The 21,496-nt window shown below is 41.9% G+C and overlaps 1 protein-coding gene across 3 annotated transcripts in view; it reads right to left on the reverse strand.

The window, feature by feature from the left end:
* The window catches only part of ZBTB5 (zinc finger and BTB domain containing 5), a 29,011-nt gene extending 23,354 nt beyond the window's left edge, over window positions 1-5,657 (reverse strand). The window contains exon 1 of one of the 3 annotated variants that reach the window (XM_055578549.1): window positions 5,411-5,657. In XM_055578549.1, the coding sequence (XP_055434524.1) occupies window positions 5,411-5,424 (14 nt within the window). In that variant the 5' untranslated portion in view covers window positions 5,425-5,657. The other 2 variants (XM_055578550.1, XM_055578551.1) reach the window with 2 other exon arrangements.
* Between the last annotated feature and the right edge of the window lie 15,839 nt (window positions 5,658-21,496).

The following is a 21,496-nucleotide window of genomic DNA, read 5'->3' on the forward strand; positions in this document are numbered from 1 at the left end:
AACTAAAGAGCCTCTTGATGAAAGTGAAAAAGGCAAGTGAAAAAGTTGGCTTAAAGCTCAATGTTCAGAAAACTAAGATCACAGCATCTGGTCCCATCACTTCATGGCAAATAGATGGGGAAACAGAGGAAACAGTGATAGACTTTATTTTTTTGGGCTCCAAAATCACTGCAGATGGTGACTGCAGCCATGAAATGAAAAGATGCTTGCTCCTTGGAAGAAAAGTTATGACCAACCTAGACAGCATATTAAAAAGCCGAGACATTACTTTGCCAACAAAGGTCCGTCTAGTCAAGGATATGGTTTTTCCAGTAGTCATGTATGGATGTGAGAGTTGGACTGTAAAGAAAGCTAAGCGCTGAAGAATTGATGCTTTTGAATTGTAGTGTTGGAAAAGACTCTTGAGAGTCCCTTGAACTGCAAGGAGATCCAACCAGTCCATCCTAAAGGAAATCAGTCCTGAATACTCATTGGAAGGACTGATGAACTCCAATACTTTGGCCACCTGACTTATTTGAAAAGACTCTGATGCTGGGAAAGATTGAAGGTGGGAGAAGGGGACAACAGAGGATGAGATAGTTGGATGGCATCACTGACTCAATGGACATGAGTTTGAGTAAACTCCAGGTTGGTGATGGACAGGGAGGCCTGGCATGCTGCAGTCCATGGGGTCGCAAAGAGTCAACTGCACTGAATTGAACTGACTGTGAGCAAAGGTTAGGAATAAGGATTAGGAGATTGGAGGGATGAAGCTGAAAAGCAAGGTCAGGGTCAAGAACTGAAAGTTGAGTGAAAAGAAAGGTGTGTAAAATAACAGCTAAGGAGTGAAAATTAGAGTAAGGGTTCTGAAAGAGCTGGGAGCATGGGCTGCTCTTCTCTTCCTCAAATCCTCCTTTACTGCCAATACTACACGCTGCCAGCACCAAAGACCACACTGCCAAGCCTTTGCCACTGCCAACAGACCCTAGTTTGGAAGGTCAGCAGGATGCAAGATAAGCTTTTTCTTCTCCTTCCACTGCTCCTTGCCTATCGCTCCTCCCAACCCTGCCCTCCAAGAGGCTGGTGCCAAACAAGAATCAGAGAGCAGAGCTTTGGGGAGAAGAGGGGCTGAGTAATAGAATGCATTCCCCGTGGCAGGATCACCTGCTAAAAGGGGAAGATCTTGATCTGCCTAAACCTGTCAGGGAGATGGTCAGCCAAGATGGTGGCCCACCAGCAGGATGCTGTCTGAAAGACGGGCATGCCCAAGTCAGTCAGTTCCAGGACAGAGTCTGATAGTACTGCACTTCAACTTCAAAATAATTTACAACAAACTTTGCTGCTTTATCCTGTTCAGAACTTTACACCTGCACTGTATTGTCCCAGAAATGTTCCTTTCTCAGGTGCTACATTTTCCTAAAACTTACAATGACTAGCCAGCCAACCGATTATCCAGATAAAAGAACATCTGTAGCCACTTAACACTCAGACGATGGTACAAACTTCATAAAGGTATGAAAAAATCTATAGAAACCATTCATCAATGGCTTCTTTTAGCTGCTTGTATATTTAAGACTATATTTTTAACATTTTTAAGAAGTCGAAATATATTTTCTGTTATTTAGAAAATGTTGCCTGACACCCATTTGAGTTGCCCTTGCCACACACAACCTTTTCAGCAATTTTTAAAAACAGCCTTTATTGCCTTTTACCCCTGACAGATCAAGATACATATTTCTTAAGAAAAAAACCTCAACTTTTATCAAGAAGAAAGCCATTCTGAAGCACTGGAGACACTATTATTGATGGTGCCTTTTCAGGAAGAAGATGAAAAATGGATTTAATTCATTTATTATACTAAGTTTACTTTCAAAGCAGTATATCCCTTCATTATGAATTATTTATCAAATCAAGAGTATTCAGCAAGCAACTGATACTTCACCTGCTGAGCTGCTTTTAACACTCTATTCAAAATAAAATACAATGTATATTACTAAATGTGCTTAGATTTTTGTATTATCTGTGATTCTTCTCAAAACTGAACCCCCAAACAGTGGGTTTTCTTCTCCCTGTACTCCTTTCGCAGATCCTCTCTGCAGTAGAGATGAAAACGGAAGGACTACAAAATTGAAGGTCTTGCATTTTTAAAGAAAGACAGCTGAGTGGATTTTAAATTATAACTCACTAATTAAGATGTATTGAAAAATCAATTACACCAAGTTAACAACATCTTGTACAGAAGAAAGGGGGAGTGATTCACCCTGATTATTTTAAACTTTTAAGAGGCAGGAAATAAAGCATTTGTAAACTGTTATCAAGTACACAAAGTAACAAGCACCAAGCATAGTCTCCAAAAAGCAGACCCAGCACTCAATCATCCTTTAAAATATGTCAAAGAAACAAATCAGTTTGCTAGTTTCCATCTATATAAGGAAAAATATTACTTCCAATGGGATTCTTTTCAGTAACAAACTTTCTTTTTAGTGCAAAGGCAGATTTGGAAACTTACTGGTTACAATTAACATGGAATTAATTGGATACAAAAGTCTTTTAATAGTACCATGTTTCATTAAATCTAGGATGCCAGTGCTTATAAAGTGCAACCCCATTTCATGTAACATTAGGGGGGGAAAGCGCTGCCAATTAAACTATGGCAGAATGCTCACTTAGGGCACCCCACCCCCACCCCCTGGGTCGTTAATACTAAAATGTGAACAGAATGCGGTTTAGAATCGAGGAAATACTGGAACCTTAAACGTATCATTCAGATATGTTAGAATATCACAAGGAAAATTATCTACAGATAAAATAATCTTAGATACTAAAACCATAATCTATCTATATTACACTAAAATGTCAGTACTCTAACACAATTCCTAATCTGTTTTAGCTGTCAGAAAGGTAACTCAAAGCTTTTAATAAATGTATAATTAGTCAAATGCAAGGCACCTCCTAAAATTGGAATCTGGAGATTAAAAGCCACTATTCAGTGATGGAAATGATGAAAACAACTGTAAGAGCAATAGTTCACTCAGAAACAGCTGGTGTTTTAGCCTCAGTTCACTTTATATTTAGACAAAAGGTGCCTTGTAGAGTTACATTCCATCCCACCTGCTACACTCATAAAATCTGGCTCTACTGGACAGCATCCATATTTGAGAAATGCTAAATACGGTAAAAAAAAAAAAAAAAAAAAGGAACTCATATTCTTAAAACTGACAGACAGGAAAAGTATCTGTTTACAATAGACTTACATTAAAAAAAAAAACAAAACCTTTAGACTAATATGGAATCAATACCTTGGGCTTTTCTTTCCCCATTCCAAAAAGAATTTGAGGCAGATTCAAGATTCTGTACAGCACTAGAGCAAATTTTGTCATTTCTCACTGTATATAAGATATTTTTAAGTCTTACCCTTACTAAAGAACTCCAACATAATTCACGCTAAGTACTTTAAATACTAAACATTTACATGCATTCTGTTCCCAAGTATTTTTTTAATGACTTCAACTTCTCGTGATAGTCTTGAGACAAAGCCTCTTTTGAGAGCACTGACCCCCTAAGTTTAGCAAAACACCCCACTCTAAAATGCTTTTCTTCCAAATCTGATCACTTTCAGGATTTTGCTAGACACTTCAAATAGCCAGAATACAGCTTGCCAGTATCCCCTACGAACCATGTTTAGACACAAATTTTAGGAAAGAAAAGGGAAAGCAAGAAAACATGTTGATTTCAGGACTCTAAAAGTCCTGGTTTGTTTTATTTAGCAAAACACAAGAGCCCAGAACAAGCCCTTAACCAGTTAAGTCTTACCTGGCAGGTCACCAAGCCAACATGGTGGCAAAGCCAGTCTTCCCAAATTTCCTGGGATTTCCAGACCAGACTAAAGCAGTAGAAGGAGGCCTTCCCTTGGTTTAGGGGCTTTTTTCCAAAATCCTCTCTTTCTCCTCTCTCCACCTGGTCTCTTTCTCTCTTTGCTAATCTTTTAGCTTACCACACTCACCACGGAAACCACAAAAACAGAATGCAGTTTCTCCAGAAAACAATGCGACACCTAACCCACCTTCTTTCATCTAAATCACAACAGCCAGTACAAGGATAACAAATCATCAGTGATGTCTAAGGCACAGCATTCTCTTCAACCTCTAAAGAAAGATCCCAATGTACGTAATATCTTCTACCTACTACAACTGAAAGGTATATGAGCATATTTTGGAAATATTTTTGCTTCAATTCTTGAAGGTGAAGGGTTTCTTACTTTCATTCGTTAAAATTAACCAGAACCCAAGCATACTACTTAGTATTCAAGACTTTGCTGCGCCTTTACCTATATTTTTTTCCTCCAAATTATTTAGAATTTGGGTCCTATTTAGAAATTAGCTTCCACAGTACCCTCCACGATGCCAGAAAGCAGACTGACTTAACGACAAAGGACTTTCTTTAGAAGGAAACAACCTAACCCTCGACCCCCCCTTTAATTTACTGCCTAATGTTAGTATCTAAGTAGTATAAATCTTTATGTCCTCCAAACGAGAGGAGGAGGGGGCAAGGCTGTTCTTCCCACTGCATTCCCCACAGCTCCTAGCACGAAGCCTGGAAGCGGAGGCCGTCCAATAAATGCCTATAAACACTTTAGTCCTCTGATAAGTTGGGGCATTCCAAAACACTAACTCCATCCGTGCAGGGTCAGCCGCCGGTTCCCGATTCCAGACCGCCTTGGCCTTGCTCTGATGAAATGAAACCTCGTAGCTCAAACAGACCCAGGATGGGGGCAAGGGAGCCACCCGACCCCATCCCGCAGATCTTCTATTCACCTCGCCAGGCTGTTGGTCGCAAGCCGTTCCCACCCGAGCCCCGTAACCAACGTCGCCCGCCGGCAGATGCAAGTGGGCAAGAACCCCCGCCCCACCCTGCGGACAGACAGCCTGGCGTCGGGACACGGGGGACGCCTGCGCAGAACACGCCTCCCACTAGCCTCCCACCCTCCGTTCCGAGGGTTAACAATACTCCCTCAGAAAGACAGACAGGGTAGGCGGGGGTGGGGTGTGGAGGGGAACCAGTACGCGTCTGCGCGCGTCTGGACGCCAGGACTAGACCCCGCTCGCGCCGCCCACCCAGCACCCCTAGAGCTCAACCGTCTCCACGTGAGCGCGCCCGCGCGCGCCACCATAGCTCGCGTTGACAGGGTCGCCTCACCTGAGCCGGGCTCCGCCCCCCTTTTCGAAGGAGGAGGCGGTGACCCTTCTCCGATCCCACCCGACAGTGTCGGAGGACGTGGAAACGTCCAGGCTGGCGCCTCCGTGATGGGATTCCTCCCTTTTCCGCCCACCCCGCCTCTAGTCCCTCAGCTCCTTCAGCCAGTTCGCCACCGCACTCTGAGAATACCGCGGCGGCTGCCCACAGCAAACGGAAGTGACGCAACACGACTCACATACTCCACGGCATTCCTCCTCCTCTCCCAGCCCGAGCTGCAACCAATCAGAAGGGGAGAGGGCGGGGCAGCGTCAGAAGGGCAGCCAGTCGATGCTCGGAATCCGGAGGAATTTACTCTGTGCCCGGAAAGCTGACCAATCCAGGGTCCCAAGAACCTCGCTGTGTTTACTACCGACCGAATCCGTGAGCCCTGCGACCAATAATCGTTTGCCTTACAACACGTAAAACTGTTATCAAACGCCTTTTAAGGCGGTATTTATCACCAAGCGGCTCTAGGTTTGGACTACAGAAAAGCGACTGTGTGCCGAAGCCAATCGAGAACCGTTGTGGTAGAGGCCAGCAGGTTTTCCGCCGAATCCCACCAATCACAACCACTACTGCCTGATATCTGAGCCAGGTGTGAGCAGAGCCCGCGAGGTAGTGGGTCCCACTGCTGCCTGGACCCTAAGGATTCCTCCATCCTCACGGGGCCCGGCTCCCTCTTTGGTGATCCCGGGCCCCCTCGACTGCGAATTCCCTTTGCGGGGCTCACACAGTCACCGGGTCCGAGGTTGAGATCCCACCTCGTAGATTTTGGAATAAAATAAAGTTCCAAGAAGATGTTTAGGTTGAACTAAGCCGAGATCCAGGCTAAAGACGTTGAACTGAAAATGGGATGGATCCATCTGACCGCAATTGAGTCTGGCACTGTCCCAAAGGCAATCCCAGTGGCGACGTCGCGAAGCGCTGGCGCCCAAGTAGTCTGGCACTTAGCGCGGTATTCCGTGTGTTGTGTGTGTCGCTCAGTCGTGTCGGACTCTTTGCGACCCCATGGACTGTAGCCCGCCAGGCTCCTCTGTCCATGAGATTCCCCAAGCAAGAATACTGGAGTGGGTTGCCATTTCCTTATCCAGGGGATCTTCCCGACCCAGGGATCGAACCCGGGTCTCCCGCGTTGCAGGCAGATTCTTTACTGTGCAGGTCAAATAAGCCTGCAGTCTCCAGAACCAAGCCTCCAGAGAACAGAATTGCAAACGTGGAAGGGTTGCGGACTTCGGTGGGATTTTGTCAGAAAAGGGCCAGCTCTGGGCGGCTTGATGGAGAGCCTGGGCCCAGACGGACACTGGCCCGAGCGCTTCCGACGGCACGGGGCCCTGGGGCGGAAAGAAGCTCTTCCTCGGCAGGAGCGCTACGTGGCTCCCGAGACAAAGGCAGGCTGGGGAACGCCGTTCTTTTTAGGGGGTGGGAGGGAGGGCGGGGGTGTATTTTTTTAAAAGGGGAACATCCCACTTCAGCACTCAACATCCAGTCATCATTACGTCTGATCCATCCCTTCAGACCATATGCGTTGTTAATGTTGGTTTTGGTTTTCTTTTTTTTCCTTTGAGGCCTCAAATGAAGTCTGATGGTAAATTGTATTCGTTAAGATTCTCTGACATTTTATAGCCCTTGCTTGTATTTTACTGCCAGATTGGGCAGCTTCAGGGAAAAAAAGGGGGGAGGGGGACGCTGACAATAAGCCAGTCGTTTCACATGTGTGACCCTTAGAGACATACTATGAGCTAGATGTTGTTTCAAACTTACAGACTGGCCAAAAATATAAAAGATGTGTATGTTCAGTTCTCAGGGGAGTGTGAGAAAAAAGTCCCATCCTATACTGCAGTTGGGAGTATCATTGCTACTTCCTGAAGATAACTTGGTATCTTCAAATTTTAAATTATATGTTCATTCCCTTCTAGCTGGCAATTCCTTTCTAGAAATTCTCCTTAAATAAACAAATGTGGAAAAGTATGTACAAGATTGTTGAACACAGCTTTATTAGTGGCAGACAAAAGAAAAATGTGAATGTGCATCTATAGAGGATTACAATACATGGATATACACTGTATATGTATTCTGACTCCTTTATCACTAATGATCTCATATACATACAAAACAAAACGTAAAAACCTGTGTGTGGATGTACACATAAAAGCTGGTAAGTGTATGGCTGAGTATGAAAAGATACCATCAAACTGTTCATAAAAATTACCTCAAGGTAATGAAAAGGAATGAAAGGAAGTTGGGAAGGTGATAAGGAAATATTTTAAGAAGGCCTTATTAATTTTTTGCCTTTACATACATCTGTATCAATTTAATTTTTTAATGAGCTTTATTATTTTAATAGTACTTATGAAAACCAGGAATTTTAGATTGAGTTTTCAACTCATTGACAAAATTATTCCTAAATTAAGCTATAAATTAACCCAATCCAGTGTTCTTGCCTGGAGAATCCCATGGACGGAGAAGCCTGGTAGGCTGCAGTCCATGGGGTCGCACAGAGTCAGACACGACTGAAGCGACTTGGCAGCAAGCTATAAATATCCTAAGAAAAGTATAATTAAGATACTTTTGGAAGCTAGACATTGATTCTAAATTCATAAGAGACGCTAATACTACAAGAATAGCCAAGAAAAATCTGGGGGAAATTAACAAGGCAGCCATTGTTGTTGTTTAGCCACTTAGTCTGTCCAACTCATGGAAACCTCGTGGACTGCAGCACACCAGGCTTCCCTGTCCTTCACTATCTCTGGGAGTTTCCTCAAACTCATGTCCCTTGAGTTGATGATGCCATTCTCCCCCTTCTCTGTCTCCCCTGCTGTACCCCCTTCTCCTGCCCTCAATCTTTCCCAGCATCAGGGCCTTTTCCAGTGAGTCAGCTCTTCGAATCAGGTGCCCAAAGGATTGGAACTTTAGCATCAATCTTTCCAATAAATAGTCAGGGTTGGTTTCCTTTAGGACTGACTGGTTTTATCTCTTTGCTATCCAAGGGACTTTTAGAAGTCTTCTCCAGCACCACAGTTCGAAAGCATTAATTCTTTGGCACTCGGCCTTTATGGTCACTTTCACATCTGTACATGACTACTGGAAAAACCATAGTTTTGACTATACGGACCATGGTCAGCAAAGTGATGTCTCTACTTTTTAATAAGCTATCTAGATTTGTCGTAGCTTTTCTTCCAAGGAGCAAGTATCTTTTAATTTTGTGGCTGCAGTCACTGTCCACAGTGATTTTGGAGCCCAAAAAATAAGATATGCCACTGTTTCCAGTTTTTCCCCATCTATTTGCCATGAAGTGATGGGACTGGATGTCATGATCTTAGTTCTTTGAATGTTGAGCTTTAAGCCAGCTTTCTCACTCTCCCCTTTCACCCTCATCAAGAGGTTTTTCAGTTCCTCTTTGCTTTCTGCGATTAGAGTGGTATATCATTAGCATATCTGAGGTTATTTGTATTTCTCCCAGCAATCTTGATTCCAGCTTGTGATTCATCCAGTCCAGCATTTCATGTGGTATAGTTTACATATAAGTTAAATAAACAGGGTGACAATATACACCCTTGACGTACTCCTTTCCCAATTTTGAACCAGTTGGTTGTTCCATGTCTGGTTCTAACAGTTGCTTCTTGACCTGCATACAGGTTTCTCAGGGGACAGGTAAGGTGGTCTGGTATTCCCACAGTTACAAGTGTATTTCATAATTCTTTATTATGTATTTTTTTTAAATATGGGAGGTGGAGATTCTGGGAAGATGGGAGAGTAGAAAGCACCAAGAATCTGTCTTTCCACCCAGATAATAACTACACTGGCAGAATCTGTTTGGTGTAACTGTTTTGGAGCTCTGAAGTCTATTGAAGGTTTGTGACTTTGAGGGGAAGGCTTGGATTGCAAATTGCAGTTGATTTTGGCCAAGTCAGCTCTTCTTCATTCAGTAGGAGCTACTGATCCCCTGCCTCTCAGTAGTATGGCAGGCACCTGTGCACAGGTTCCTGGAGAAACCTGCATCAGCTTATAGAGCCAGGATGGGCAAAAAGGACCCCGTCCTCCAAATATTAGGGTTCACTGATTGCTGCTTTTGATCTTAGAGGTACAGATGAAGAGGTAGACGTCTATTATCCACCTTATCCACCATTGTTTCAAACTCCCCTAGTCATCACCACCTGAAGTGACTTCTGGGGATTTTCAAGCAAAAACTGACAGAATTGAAGTGAGAAATAGAGAATTCTATAATAATAGTTAGAGGTTTCAATATTGCATTCTCAATAATGATTAGAACAACCAGACAGAAGAAAAGTAAGGAAATAGAGGACTTAACACAATTAACCAACTAGACCTAAGAGACATATACAAAACACTCAAATAAAAACTGTATACATATACTTGTTGAGTGCACCTGATACATTTTCCAGGATAGACCACACCTTAGGCCACAAATTAAGTCTCAACAGATTTTAAAAGATATTGTACAAGTTAAAAAGCAGTAACAGAAGTGAAAGTGGAAAATTCACAAAGTTGTATAAATTAAACAATAAGCCCTTAAAACACCAACAGATCAAATTACAAGTTACAGAGGAAATCAGAGAATACTTAGAGATTATTGAAAATGAAAACACAGCAGACCAAAATTTATGGGACACAGCAAAGCAGTGCTAAGGGGGAAATTTATAGCTATAAATGCTTACATTAAAAAATAAGAAAAATCTCAAATCAACAAACTAACTTTACAATTTAAATACTAGGGAAAAACTAAATTATACTCAAAGCTGCAGAAGGAAAAAAAATAGTAAAAGTCAGAGCAGATATAGGTAAAATAAGGAATAGAGAAACAAAGTTAATGAAACTGAAAGTTGGTTTTTTGAAAAAATAAACAAAATTGACCATCCATCAGATAGATGGACTAAGAAAAAAACAAAAGATGCAAATTACTAAAATCAGAAATGAAAATGAGGACTACCAGTTCTGTAGAAATAAAAATAATTATAAGAATATTCTGAACAAGTGTGTCAACACACAAAAATTAGTTATATTTCTATATACCAACAGTGAACAATCTCAAAAGGAAATTATGAAAATGCCATTTACAGTGTCATCTGAAAGAATAAAATACTTTGGGATTAACCAAAAGTGAAAGACTTGTACAAAGAAAATTATAAAATGTTACTGAAAGAAATTGAATTCATGGAAACACATTCTGTGTTCATGGATTGGAAGACTTAATTTAATTTTATTAGGATGTCAATGCTATCCAAAGCAATCAATAGATTCAATGCAATCACTATTAAGAATTTCAATGGTGTTTTGCCAAAATAGAAAGCCCATCCTAAAATTTATATGAAATATTTCCCAAACAGACAAAACTATCTTGAAAAAGAACAAAGCTACAGGACTCACATTGCCTGATTTCAAAATTTACTATAAAGCCACAGTAATCGAAACTGTGGTATTGGCATAAACATATAGACCAGTGAGATGAAACAGGGAGCCCAGAAAGAAACCTTTGCATATACATGGTTCTTTGCATATACAATGAGTTTTGAAAAGGGTGCCAAGACCATTCAATGGGAAAAGAACAGTCTGTTCAACAATTGGTGCTGGGAAAACGATATCCACAAGCAAAATAATGAAACTGGACCCTTATATAAAATCTCATACAAAAATTAACTCAAAATGGATCAAATACTTGAATATGAGATCTAAAACTATAAAACTCTTAGAAGAAAACATAGGACAAAAGCTTTGTAACAATTGTCAATAATTTCTTGGCTATGACACTGAAGTCAGAGATAGCAAAAAATAAATAGACAAATTGAACTTGAAAATTTTAAAGACAAAATCAACTGAGTGAAAAGTCAACCCATAGGATGGGAGAAAATATTTGTAAATCATATATCTGATAAAATATTAATATCTAAAATATATAGAGAACTAAAACTCAACAATCAAAAAACCAAAAGACATAACTCAATAGTGAGCAAAGAACCAAAAGTGGATAGTCCTCCAAGGATGATATACAAACTGCCAATAAACACAAGAAAAGATGCTCAAAACCTCTGATCAATAGGAAAATGCAAAGCAAAACTTTGAGATACCACTTCACACCCATTAGGATGGCTATTGTCAATAAAATTAAACATAACAAGTGTTGGCAAGAATATGGAGAAAATGGAACGCTTGTACACTGTTGGTAGTAATATAATATGGTACAGCTGCTATGGAAAAAACAGTACAGTGGTTCCTCAAAAAATTAAAAATGGAATTACCATATGATCCAGCAAGTCCACATCTGGATATATACTAAAATGATTGAAGTGGTGTCTCAAAGAGAGATTTGTACACAGAACAATAGCACCGTTGTTCATAATGGCTAAAACATGATTAACCCAGGTGTCTATCAATGGATGAATGGCTAAGTAAAATGAGGTTATATTTACATTGAAATATCATTCAGCCTTTAAAAGGAAGGTAATTCTGACATATGTTACAATATGGATGAACCTCGAAAACATTATGCTAAGTGAAATAAGCCAGTCACAAGAAGACAAATACTGTATGATTCCACCTATATGAGGTGCTTGCTGCTGCTGCTGCTGCTGCTAAGTCACTTCAGTCATGTCCGACTCTGTGCGACCCCATAGACGGCAGCCTACCAGGCTCCCCCGTCCCTGGGATTCTCCAGGCAAGAACACTGGAGTGGGTTGCCATTTCCTTCTCCAATGCATGAAAGTGAAAAGTGAAAGTGAAGTCGCTCAGTCGTGTCTGACCCTTAGCGACCCCATGGATTGCAGCCTTCCAGGCTCCTCCATCCATGGGATTTTCCAGGCAAGAGTACTGGAGTGGGGTGCCATTGCCTTCTCTGATATGAGGTGCTTAGAATAGTCAAATTCATCTGAGACAAAAACAGAATGGTGATTGCTGAGGCTTGGGTGAGGTAGGAATGGAGTTATTATTTAATAGGTACAGAGTGTCAGTTTTACAAGATGAAAAGGACCATGGAGATGGATGGTGGGGATGGTTGCACAACATTATGAATGTATTTAATGCCACTGAACCTGTACACTTAAAAACAGTTTAAATGATAAATTTTTATATGTGTATTTTACCACGATAAAAAAAAACTATTTGATACTGAATGACAGACCAATCAGTGGTTCAAAACAGAGGGTCCAGAATAGACCTAAATATAAAAGAATTTAAAGTATGAAGAAGTTGTTATTTCAAATCAATGGAAGAAATATAATTTTGGTGTTTTTTTTTTAAGAGATTGTGAAACTAGGAAGTCTTTTGGGAAAAATATTATGTTGAATACCTTCCCAACTTCTTACCACAAATGTATTATCAAATAAATCAAATAACATTTTAAAAACTAAACTATAAAAGAAGAAAACATAGGATAGGCTATCCATTAGAAACCTATTTAAGTATAAAGACACAAATAGGTTAAGAGTGAAAAATGTAGACACTCGTTTCTTGGAAGGAAAGCTGTGACAAATCTAAATAGCATATTAAAAACCAGAGACATCACTTTGCCAACAACGGTCTGTATAGTCAAAGCTATGGTTTTTTTAGTAGTCATGTATTGATGTGAGAGTTGGACCATAAAGAAGACTGAGCACCGAAGAATTGATGCTTTTGAACTGTGGCGCTGGAGAAGACTCTTGAGAATCCCTTGACTGCAAGGAGATCAAACCAGTTAATCCTAAAGGAAATCAACCCTGACTATTCATTGAAAGGCCTGATGCTGAAGCTGTAGCTCCAATACTTTGGCTACCTGACTCAAAGAGCTGACTCATTCGGAAAAGACCCTGATGCTGGGAAAGATTGAAGGTGGGAGAAGAAGGGGACGACAGAGGATGAGATGGTTGGATAGCATCACCAACTCAATGGATATAAGTTTGAGCAAACTCCGCGGAAGATAGTTAAGGACAGGGGAGCCTTGTGTGCTACAGTCCATAGGGTCACAAAGAGTTGGACACAACTTGAGCAAATGAGCAACAACAATAAATACAGAAAAAGATGTATCATGCAAACACCAATCAATAGAAAGCCAGAGTGACTATCAGCTAAGGTGGGCTTCACGACAAGTTCTATTGTAAGAGATAGAGGACAATTCTAATGATAAAAGAGTTAATCCATCAAGAAGAAATGACAACCCTGAATAGCATGATCCTAGTAACAAACCTTCAAAAGAAAGAGAAGAAAACTGACAAATGAAAAGAGAAACTCTAGAGACTTAACAGTACCCTTGAGTGTGCTTCTTTCCATTTTTGTGTTCCTTCTAGGAAGTTAATTTCTAGGATATGTTCAATTCTGGTCTAGCATATTTTCATTCTTATTTCTTCCAAACTGCCTTGGATAGTGTCAGACGACAGAGACAGGATTTTTAAAACATCTGAAAATCTTTTAGAGAAAATTTTGTGTCTTAACAATCTTTTTTATTTATTTTTTATAGGGCAAAACAATCATATAATTTAATGTTGAATTAAGCAGTAAGCTGAATGTCTGGGTCTCCAAATTGGCTTTGAACCCAAGAAATCTTTTTTTAAATGTTCATATTCGTTCATTCATTAATGCAAGTCTTAAAACTCTATCCAAAGGAATCCATCCAAAAAAGGAGTTTTATGCTTTAGAATTCACTGAAATGTTCTACATAAGAGTGAAAAACAGGGTGGGGGGGAGGTTCCCTGGGGGTCCAGTGGTTAAAAATCCACCTGCCAGTGCAAGGGGATGTGGGTTTGATCCCTGCTGCAGGAAGATCCCACATGCTGAAGGGCAACTAAGCCCATGCACCACAGCTACTGAATCTGTGCTCTAGAGCTTAAGAGCCACAACTACTGAAGCCCCTGTGCCTAGAGGCTGGGCTCTGCAACAAGAGAAGCCACTGCAGTGAGAGGCCCTCCCACCGCAAGGAAAAGGAGCCCCCACTCGCTGCAACTAGAGAAAGCCCACACGCAGCAATGAGGATCCAGTGCAGCCAAAAAAAAAAGCAAAGTTTAAAAAAAAAAAGTGAAAAATTGGGAACAGCCCAAGTGTTCACCTAGAGGATTGTATCTATAAACTCTGTGAGAACACTGAATGTAGTATCATGAGAGATTTGAGAAAATGCTTATAAGATAATGTTAAATTTTCTAAAAGGAGGATACAAAATTGGATACAATATTATATCAGTTGTATAAATATACATATGCACAGAGAAAATTTAGAAAAAAATAAAACAATGCTGACAATATTGCCTTAGGTGGGCAAGGGACCATGGCTCACTATAATTGTATTCTTTATATTTTTCTGTGTTTTCCTCAGCACTGGACATCAAATATGTATTGGTTTGATAATTTTTTTTTAATCTCACAAATGTTATTGGGGAAAATTACTTCTCAGGTGGCTGGCTCAATGGTGAAGAATTGCCTGCCAAGCAGATGTGGGCTCAATCCCTGGGTCAAGAAGGTCCCCTGGAGATGGAAATGGCAACTCACTGCAGTATTCTTGCTTGGGAAATTCCATAGACAGAGGAGCCTGGTGGGTTGCAAGGAGTTGGACACGACTCAGCGACTAAACAACAAAATTATATGAACAGACTGAATCTAACACAATTAAATTTAACAGTCCTTCATTCAAGGTCTGAATCTTTGTTTTTAAAAAATTACAGGGATGATGGGACTTAGCAGAAGCGAAGTCAAGAATTTTTGTTTATTGTTAACCCTAAATAAGTTAATTGAATAGTACAGATGCTTTGAACAAAAACACATATTGGTTTCATTAGGAGAGGCATGGTAAGTAGCACAAAGGAAGTGATGGGTCCTTTCTGTTCTGTGTTATCCAGACCAGAGCTAAAGTATTGATCTGTGTGGGGCCCCACAATGTGATCGATACAGAGATATTGGAGTGTGTCCAGCAGTGGTGACCAGGATGAGGAGAGAAACTCTGGTATAGGAAATAGCTGAGGGGCTGGAAGGAGTTGCTGAGAAGTAGAGTGGCATCACTGATGCAACGAACATGAATCTGGGCAAACTCCAAGAGATGGCGAGGAACAGGGAGGCCTGGTTTGCTGCAGTCCACGGGGTCAAAAGAGTCGGACACAACTGGGCGACTGAACAACAGCAACAACAACAAGAGGGGCAGATAAGCAGAAAGCATGATCAGAGTATTCAGGCTTTTTAGATTTCAGGGCAGAGGAGTTGGTGATGTTCTGTGTGGCCCTGGAGAGCAGAAACTGGAACTACAGGAGAAGCTACAAAAGATTCAGCTCTGTGTAAGGAAAAGTCTGTCCCAGATGAGTCTTCTTTATAAGAAATGAGTCGTCTATGTCTATAGGTATACAAGTAGTCTGCATCAGGAATATGAAGGAAAGGAAAGAAAGAACAGGAGAGGGAGACAAACACACAAAAAGGAAGGCAGAGAGGCAGAAGATACAGTGTTGCGAGCTCAATGCAAGTTGCAGCAAACGATCTGACCTGCCCTGTTCTCGTCTTGCTAGAGATATTCTGAATCGCCAGCAGATGGAGATATTACCCCAGGAAAGGTGGTCTCTGCCTGCCCCCTGCCCCAATCTTCCAATTCCTTACTTGGAAAGAAGCAGATTTTCCTTTTCTGAAAAATAATGCTAAGAGAATTCCAGAAGTCTCTGAATTTCCAAACTAAATTTATAAACAAACATTTTGTGGTAAATCCTGCCTGTGATTACCCCTGACTCTAATTTAAAAGAGATCACTATAGCTTTTGGCATTTTGGTCAGTGAAAAAGAGGAGAGTGAAAAAGTTGGCTTAAAACTCAACATTCAGAAAACTAAGATCATGGCATCTGGTTCCATCACTTCATGGCAAATAGATGGGGAAACAGTGGAAACAGTGATAGACTTTATTTTGGGGGGGCTCCAAAATCACTGCAGATGGTGACTGCAGCCATGAAATTAAAAGATGCTTGCCCCTTGGAAGAAGAGTTATGACCAACCTAGACAGCATATTGGAGAAGGCAATGGCACCCCACTCCAGTACTCTTGCCTGGAAAATCCCATGGACGGAGGAGCCTGCTAGGCTGCAGTCCATGGGATCGCAAAGAGTCGGACACGACTGAGCGACTTCACTTTGATTTTTCGCTTTGATGCACTGGAGAAGGAAATGGCAACCCACTTCAGTGTTCTTGCCAGGAGAACCCCAGGGACGGGGGAGCCTGGTGAGCTGCCCTCTATGGGGTCGCACAGAGTCGGACACGATTGAAGCGACTTAGCAGCAGCAGCAGCAGCAGACAGCATATTAAAAAGCAGAGACATTACTTTGCCAACAAAAGTCTGTCTAGTCAAAGCTATGGTTTTTCCAGTAGTTATGTATGCATGTGAGAGTTGGATTGTAAAGAAAATTGAGCACTGAAGAATTGATGCTTTTGAACTGTGGTGTTGGAGAATATGCTTGAGAGTCCCTTGGACTGCAAGGAGATCCAACCAGTCCATACTAAAGGAAATCAGTCCTGAATACTCATTGGAAGGACAGATGCTGAAGCTGAAACTCCAATACTTTGGCCACCTGATGCGAAGAAATGACTCATTGGAAAAGACTCTGATGCTGGGAGGGATTGGGGGCAGGAGGAGAAGGGGACGACAGAGGATGAGATGGCTGGATGGCATCACTGACTCGATGGACATGAGTTTGAACAAGCTCCAGGAGTTGGTGATGGACAGGGAGGACTGGCGTGCTGCAGTCCATGGGTCTCAAAGAGTCGGACACAGCTGAGCATCTGAACTGAACTGAGTACGTCATCTTGCCCATTCCAGTTCCATATGTATGTATGTGTATCCATATATAGAATCTGTGTATTTAGAATTGTTGTTAAATAATTAAACAATATAGGTGTATACTACAGTCCCCTTCCCATTAATATTTTCCTTTTGATAGAATCTGTCACTTTGAACTCTTGCCTGTGGGAATTCTGGGAGTCTTTGCTCTCAAGCAATGTGTCATATTCTTCACTCTTCCACTCAGCTGTAAAGCATCCAATTCTTAGGGCTTTCACAGGCTTTGACTGGTAAAGATGTACCTTAAAAGGGAAAGTCTTGGACTTTCCTGGTGGTCCAGTGGTTAAGACTCCCAGCTTCCACTGCAGAGGGTCATGGGTTTGATCCCTGGATCCCTGGTTGGGGAAATTCCACATGCCTTGCAGTGGGGAAAAAAAAAAGAAAATACTCTTGTACAACAGTGCTCCACAAACTTGAAGGGCAAATGAGTTACCTAGTGACCCTGTTAAAGTGCAGATTCGAATTCCCAGGTGATGTTGATGCTCTTGGCCCAAAGATTACACACTTTGAGTAGCAAGGCCATATAATATGTCCCTATATGAGGAGGGGCAAGACACTTGTCTCAAGAACTATAATTGATTCCTTGTATCCACTGCTGTCTTCTTTGTCACTTGTTAACTATGATTTAACTCTTCCTATTTCATTCAACCATCCCACATTTACAGAGAATCTGCTATTTGTAAACAGAATGCCAGTTAAATTTAAGCAACTTTAGTGTTTTTAAGCTCCAGTCCCTATGCTGGGCTCCTAGGATTTGTGATGATTCAGACTTATTCCTTGGCTTGTCACTCATTTAATTTAAACTTTATTGAGGGTCTACTATGTTCCAGGCACTGCTCCAGGAGCTAAAGATTCAGCAGTGAACAAAACAAACAAATCTGTTTATTTTCAAATCTGGGAATATTTGAAAGAAAAACTAAATGATGATAGTAGCAGATTCTAATCTATTGAATAAAATAGGAATTCACAAGTCCACACTGATGTACATAAATAAATAGGAAGTGTGATGGACAGGATATTCACTTAGTCTATATGTACCTGCCCACAAAATACCTGTTAATTACAAAGGGAAAACAATACTGTGGAGAAGCCTGGTTGATACCACTTCAGTTAAGTGATCAAAGTTACTATCAGCAGTAATGGAACAAATTGAAATCATGTACCAGCTAATATGATATAATGAGAATAGCATCATATCTGTAATATTCCTGCCAAAGATGCATGAACTGAGACTCATAAATTGGAAACATTAGACAAACCTAGATTGAGAGACATTCTACAAAATAAGTGCCCTATAACTGGCTTTTTAAATTTAAAATTCAAAGTCAAAATAAGAGTGAAGAACGTTCTGGGCTGAAGGAAACTACAGAGCTATGATAGCTAAATGCAACATGTGGTTCTGGGTAAGAACTTTTGCTATAAAAACATTACTGGGACAGTAAATGAACTTAAATGGGGCATGATGATTATATGGTAGTAATGCAGCAATGTTAGTTTCCTGATTTTGACCTCTGGGTTGTAGTTATTTCTGGTGGCTTAGAGGTAAAGAACCTGCCTGCCAATGCAGGTGATGTGGGTTTGATTTCTGGGTTGAGACGATCCCCTGGAAAAGGAAATGGTAACCCACTCCACTATTCTTGCCTGGGAAATCCTGTGAACAGAGGAGGCTGTTGGGCTACAGTCCGCAGCGGGTGCAAAAGAGTCAGACGCAACTTAGCAACTAAACAATTCTAGCTACTTAGGGATCGTTGTGGTCTGTAGGAAATATTACATGGTCTTCAGGGTGATGGACATCAGGTTGATAACTTAGTCTGAAAAGATCAGGGCAAAAAATAAGATTCTTTGCACTTTGCCTGCAGTGCTTCGGAAAGTGTGACTGGGTAATTAGAAGAGTGACATGTGCTCGGGCAAAGGGAAGCCGGGGTGTTAAAGGTGATTTGGATCATCTTGGAGGTATGTGTTGCGGGGAAAGAGGATGAGTCTGGGAAGAAGGCAATTTGGGGAACAGAGATAATCTGGTTCTTTCCCTTCAACAGTATTTCCCTTTGGGCAAAAGGGGCCTTGGCCCAGGTCATGCTCAAAGCTCTGTAGGCCATGCTTTGACTCTCATTTTATTCTAATAACTCCCGATAAGGGATGGAGGGAGAGTTGAATCCATAAGAACAAAGGGACATGTCCATAAGATTGGGTTCCTCCTTCCAGTCCACCCCAGAATCCTTGAGCCTTCTGGGCTTCTCCCCTGGTCCATCCTCGCAGGGTTGATTGAGCCACAGGTGTATGCACGCCTAGGCCCAAGAACTGATCATAGCTGTTTACAGGCTTGTGGACCAAGCACAGGGGTTTAAGGACTGATGTCCAGGTGTGTGGATGGAGGACTTGGAGAAATGCTTCTCTCTGCAAGTCACCACATTTAGCTGGAGCTGAAGGATTGCCTATTAGTGCATTCTAAATTTGAACTCAGGCTTTCAGATCTTAGTATTAATAAGACATATTTACACAGTAAACCTATATGCAGGTCAGGAAGCAACAGTTAGAACTGGACATGGAACAACAGACTGGTTCCAAATAGGAAAAGGAGTACGTCAAGGCTGTATATTGTCACCCTGCTTATTTAACTTATATGCAGAGTACATCATGAGAAATGCTGGGCTGGAGGAAGCACAAGCTGGAATCAAGATTGCCAGGAGAAATATCAATAACCTCAGATATGCAGATGACACCACCTTTATGGCAGAAAGTGAAGAGGAACTAAAAAGCCTCTTGATGAAAGTGAAAGAGGAGAGTGAAAAAGTTGGCTTAAAACTCAAGATTCAGAAAACTAAGATCATGGCATCTGGTCCCATCAGTTCAGTTCAGTCACTCAGTCATGTCCGACTCTTTGTGACCCCATGAATCGCAGCACGCCAGGCCTCCCTGTCCATCACCAACTCCCGGAGTTCACTCAGACTCACGTCCATCGAGTCAGTGATGCCATCCAGCCATCTCATCCTCTGTCATCCCCTTCTCCTCCTGCCCCCAAGGCCTCCCAGCATCAGAGTCTTTTCCAATGAGTCAACTCTTCACATGAGGTGGCCAAAGTACTGGAGTTTCAGCTTCAGCATCATTCCCTCCAAAGAAATCCCAGGGCTGATCTCCTTCAGAATGGACTGGTTGGATCTCCTTGCAGTCCAAGGGACTCTCAAGAGTCTTCTCCAGCACCACAGTTCAAAAGCATCAATTCTTCGGCACTCAGCTTTCTTCACAGTCCAACTCTCATATCCATACATGACCACTGGAAAAACCATAGCCTTGACTAGACAAACCTTTGTTGGCAAAGTAATGTCTCTGCTTTTTAATATGCTATCTAGGTTGGTCATAACTTTCCTTCCAAGGAGTAAGCGTCTTTTAATTTCATGGCTGCAGTCACCATCTGCAGTGATTTTGGAGCCCCAAAAAATAAAGTCTGACACTGTTTCCACTGTTTACCCATCTATTTGCCATGAAGTGATGGGATCAGATGCCATGATCTTCATTTTCTGAATGTTGAGCTTTAAGCCAACTTTTTCATTCTCCACTTTCACTTTCATCAAGAGGCTTTTTAGTTCCTCTTCACTTTCTGGTCCCATCACTTTATGGCAAATAGATGGGGAAACAGTGGAAATGGTGTCAGACTTTATTTTTGGGGGCTCCAAAATCACGGCAGATGGTGACTGCAGCCATGAAATTAAAAGACGCTTGCTCCTTGGAAGGAGGGTTATGACCAACCTAGATAGCATATTGAAAAGCAGAGACATTACTTTGCCAACAAAGGTCCGTCTAGTCAAGGCTATGGTTTTTCCAGTAGTCATGTATGGATGTGAGAGTTGGACTGTGAAGAAAGCTGAGTGCCGAAGAATTGATGCTTTTGAACTGTGGTGTTGGAGAAGACTCTTGAGTCCCTTGGACTGCAAGGAGATCCAACCAGTCCATTCTGAAGGAGATCAGTCCTGGGTGTTCTTTGGAAGGAATGATGCTAAAGCTGAAACTCCAGTACTTTGGCCACCTCATGCGAAAAGTTGACTCATTGGAAAAGACTCTGCTGCTGGGAGGGATTGGGGGCAGGAAGAGAAGGGGATGACAGAGGATGAGACGGCTGGATGGCATCACTGACTCGATGCACGTGAGTTTGAGCGAACTCCGGGAGTTGGTGATGGACAGGGAGGCCTGGCGTGCTGCAATTCATGGGGTCGCGAAGAGTCGAACACGACTGAGCGACTGATCTGAGAGATAGACAATACCCTACATAGATTGTGCATATGAAGAAATCCCACACCACGCAAGGCTCGTAGACGCGAGCACCCTAGCAGTACACAAGGTGTAACGCGCTTGTTGAGTGCTGGGCCAATCAGGTACTGCGCGTTGGAGAAGCTGGCAAGGCAAGGTGAGGACGGAGGCCACGCCTCATGGCGGGGTGGGGCGAGGGTGGGCGGGACAGGCGCGCCTAAGAGCTCAGGAAAAGGGCGCTTAGGGGGCGATGTCCTGTGGGGC

This window comes from Bubalus kerabau, chromosome 4 (assembly GCF_029407905.1).
Source record: "Bubalus kerabau isolate K-KA32 ecotype Philippines breed swamp buffalo chromosome 4, PCC_UOA_SB_1v2, whole genome shotgun sequence".
Taxonomy (NCBI): domain Eukaryota; kingdom Metazoa; phylum Chordata; class Mammalia; order Artiodactyla; family Bovidae; genus Bubalus; species Bubalus kerabau.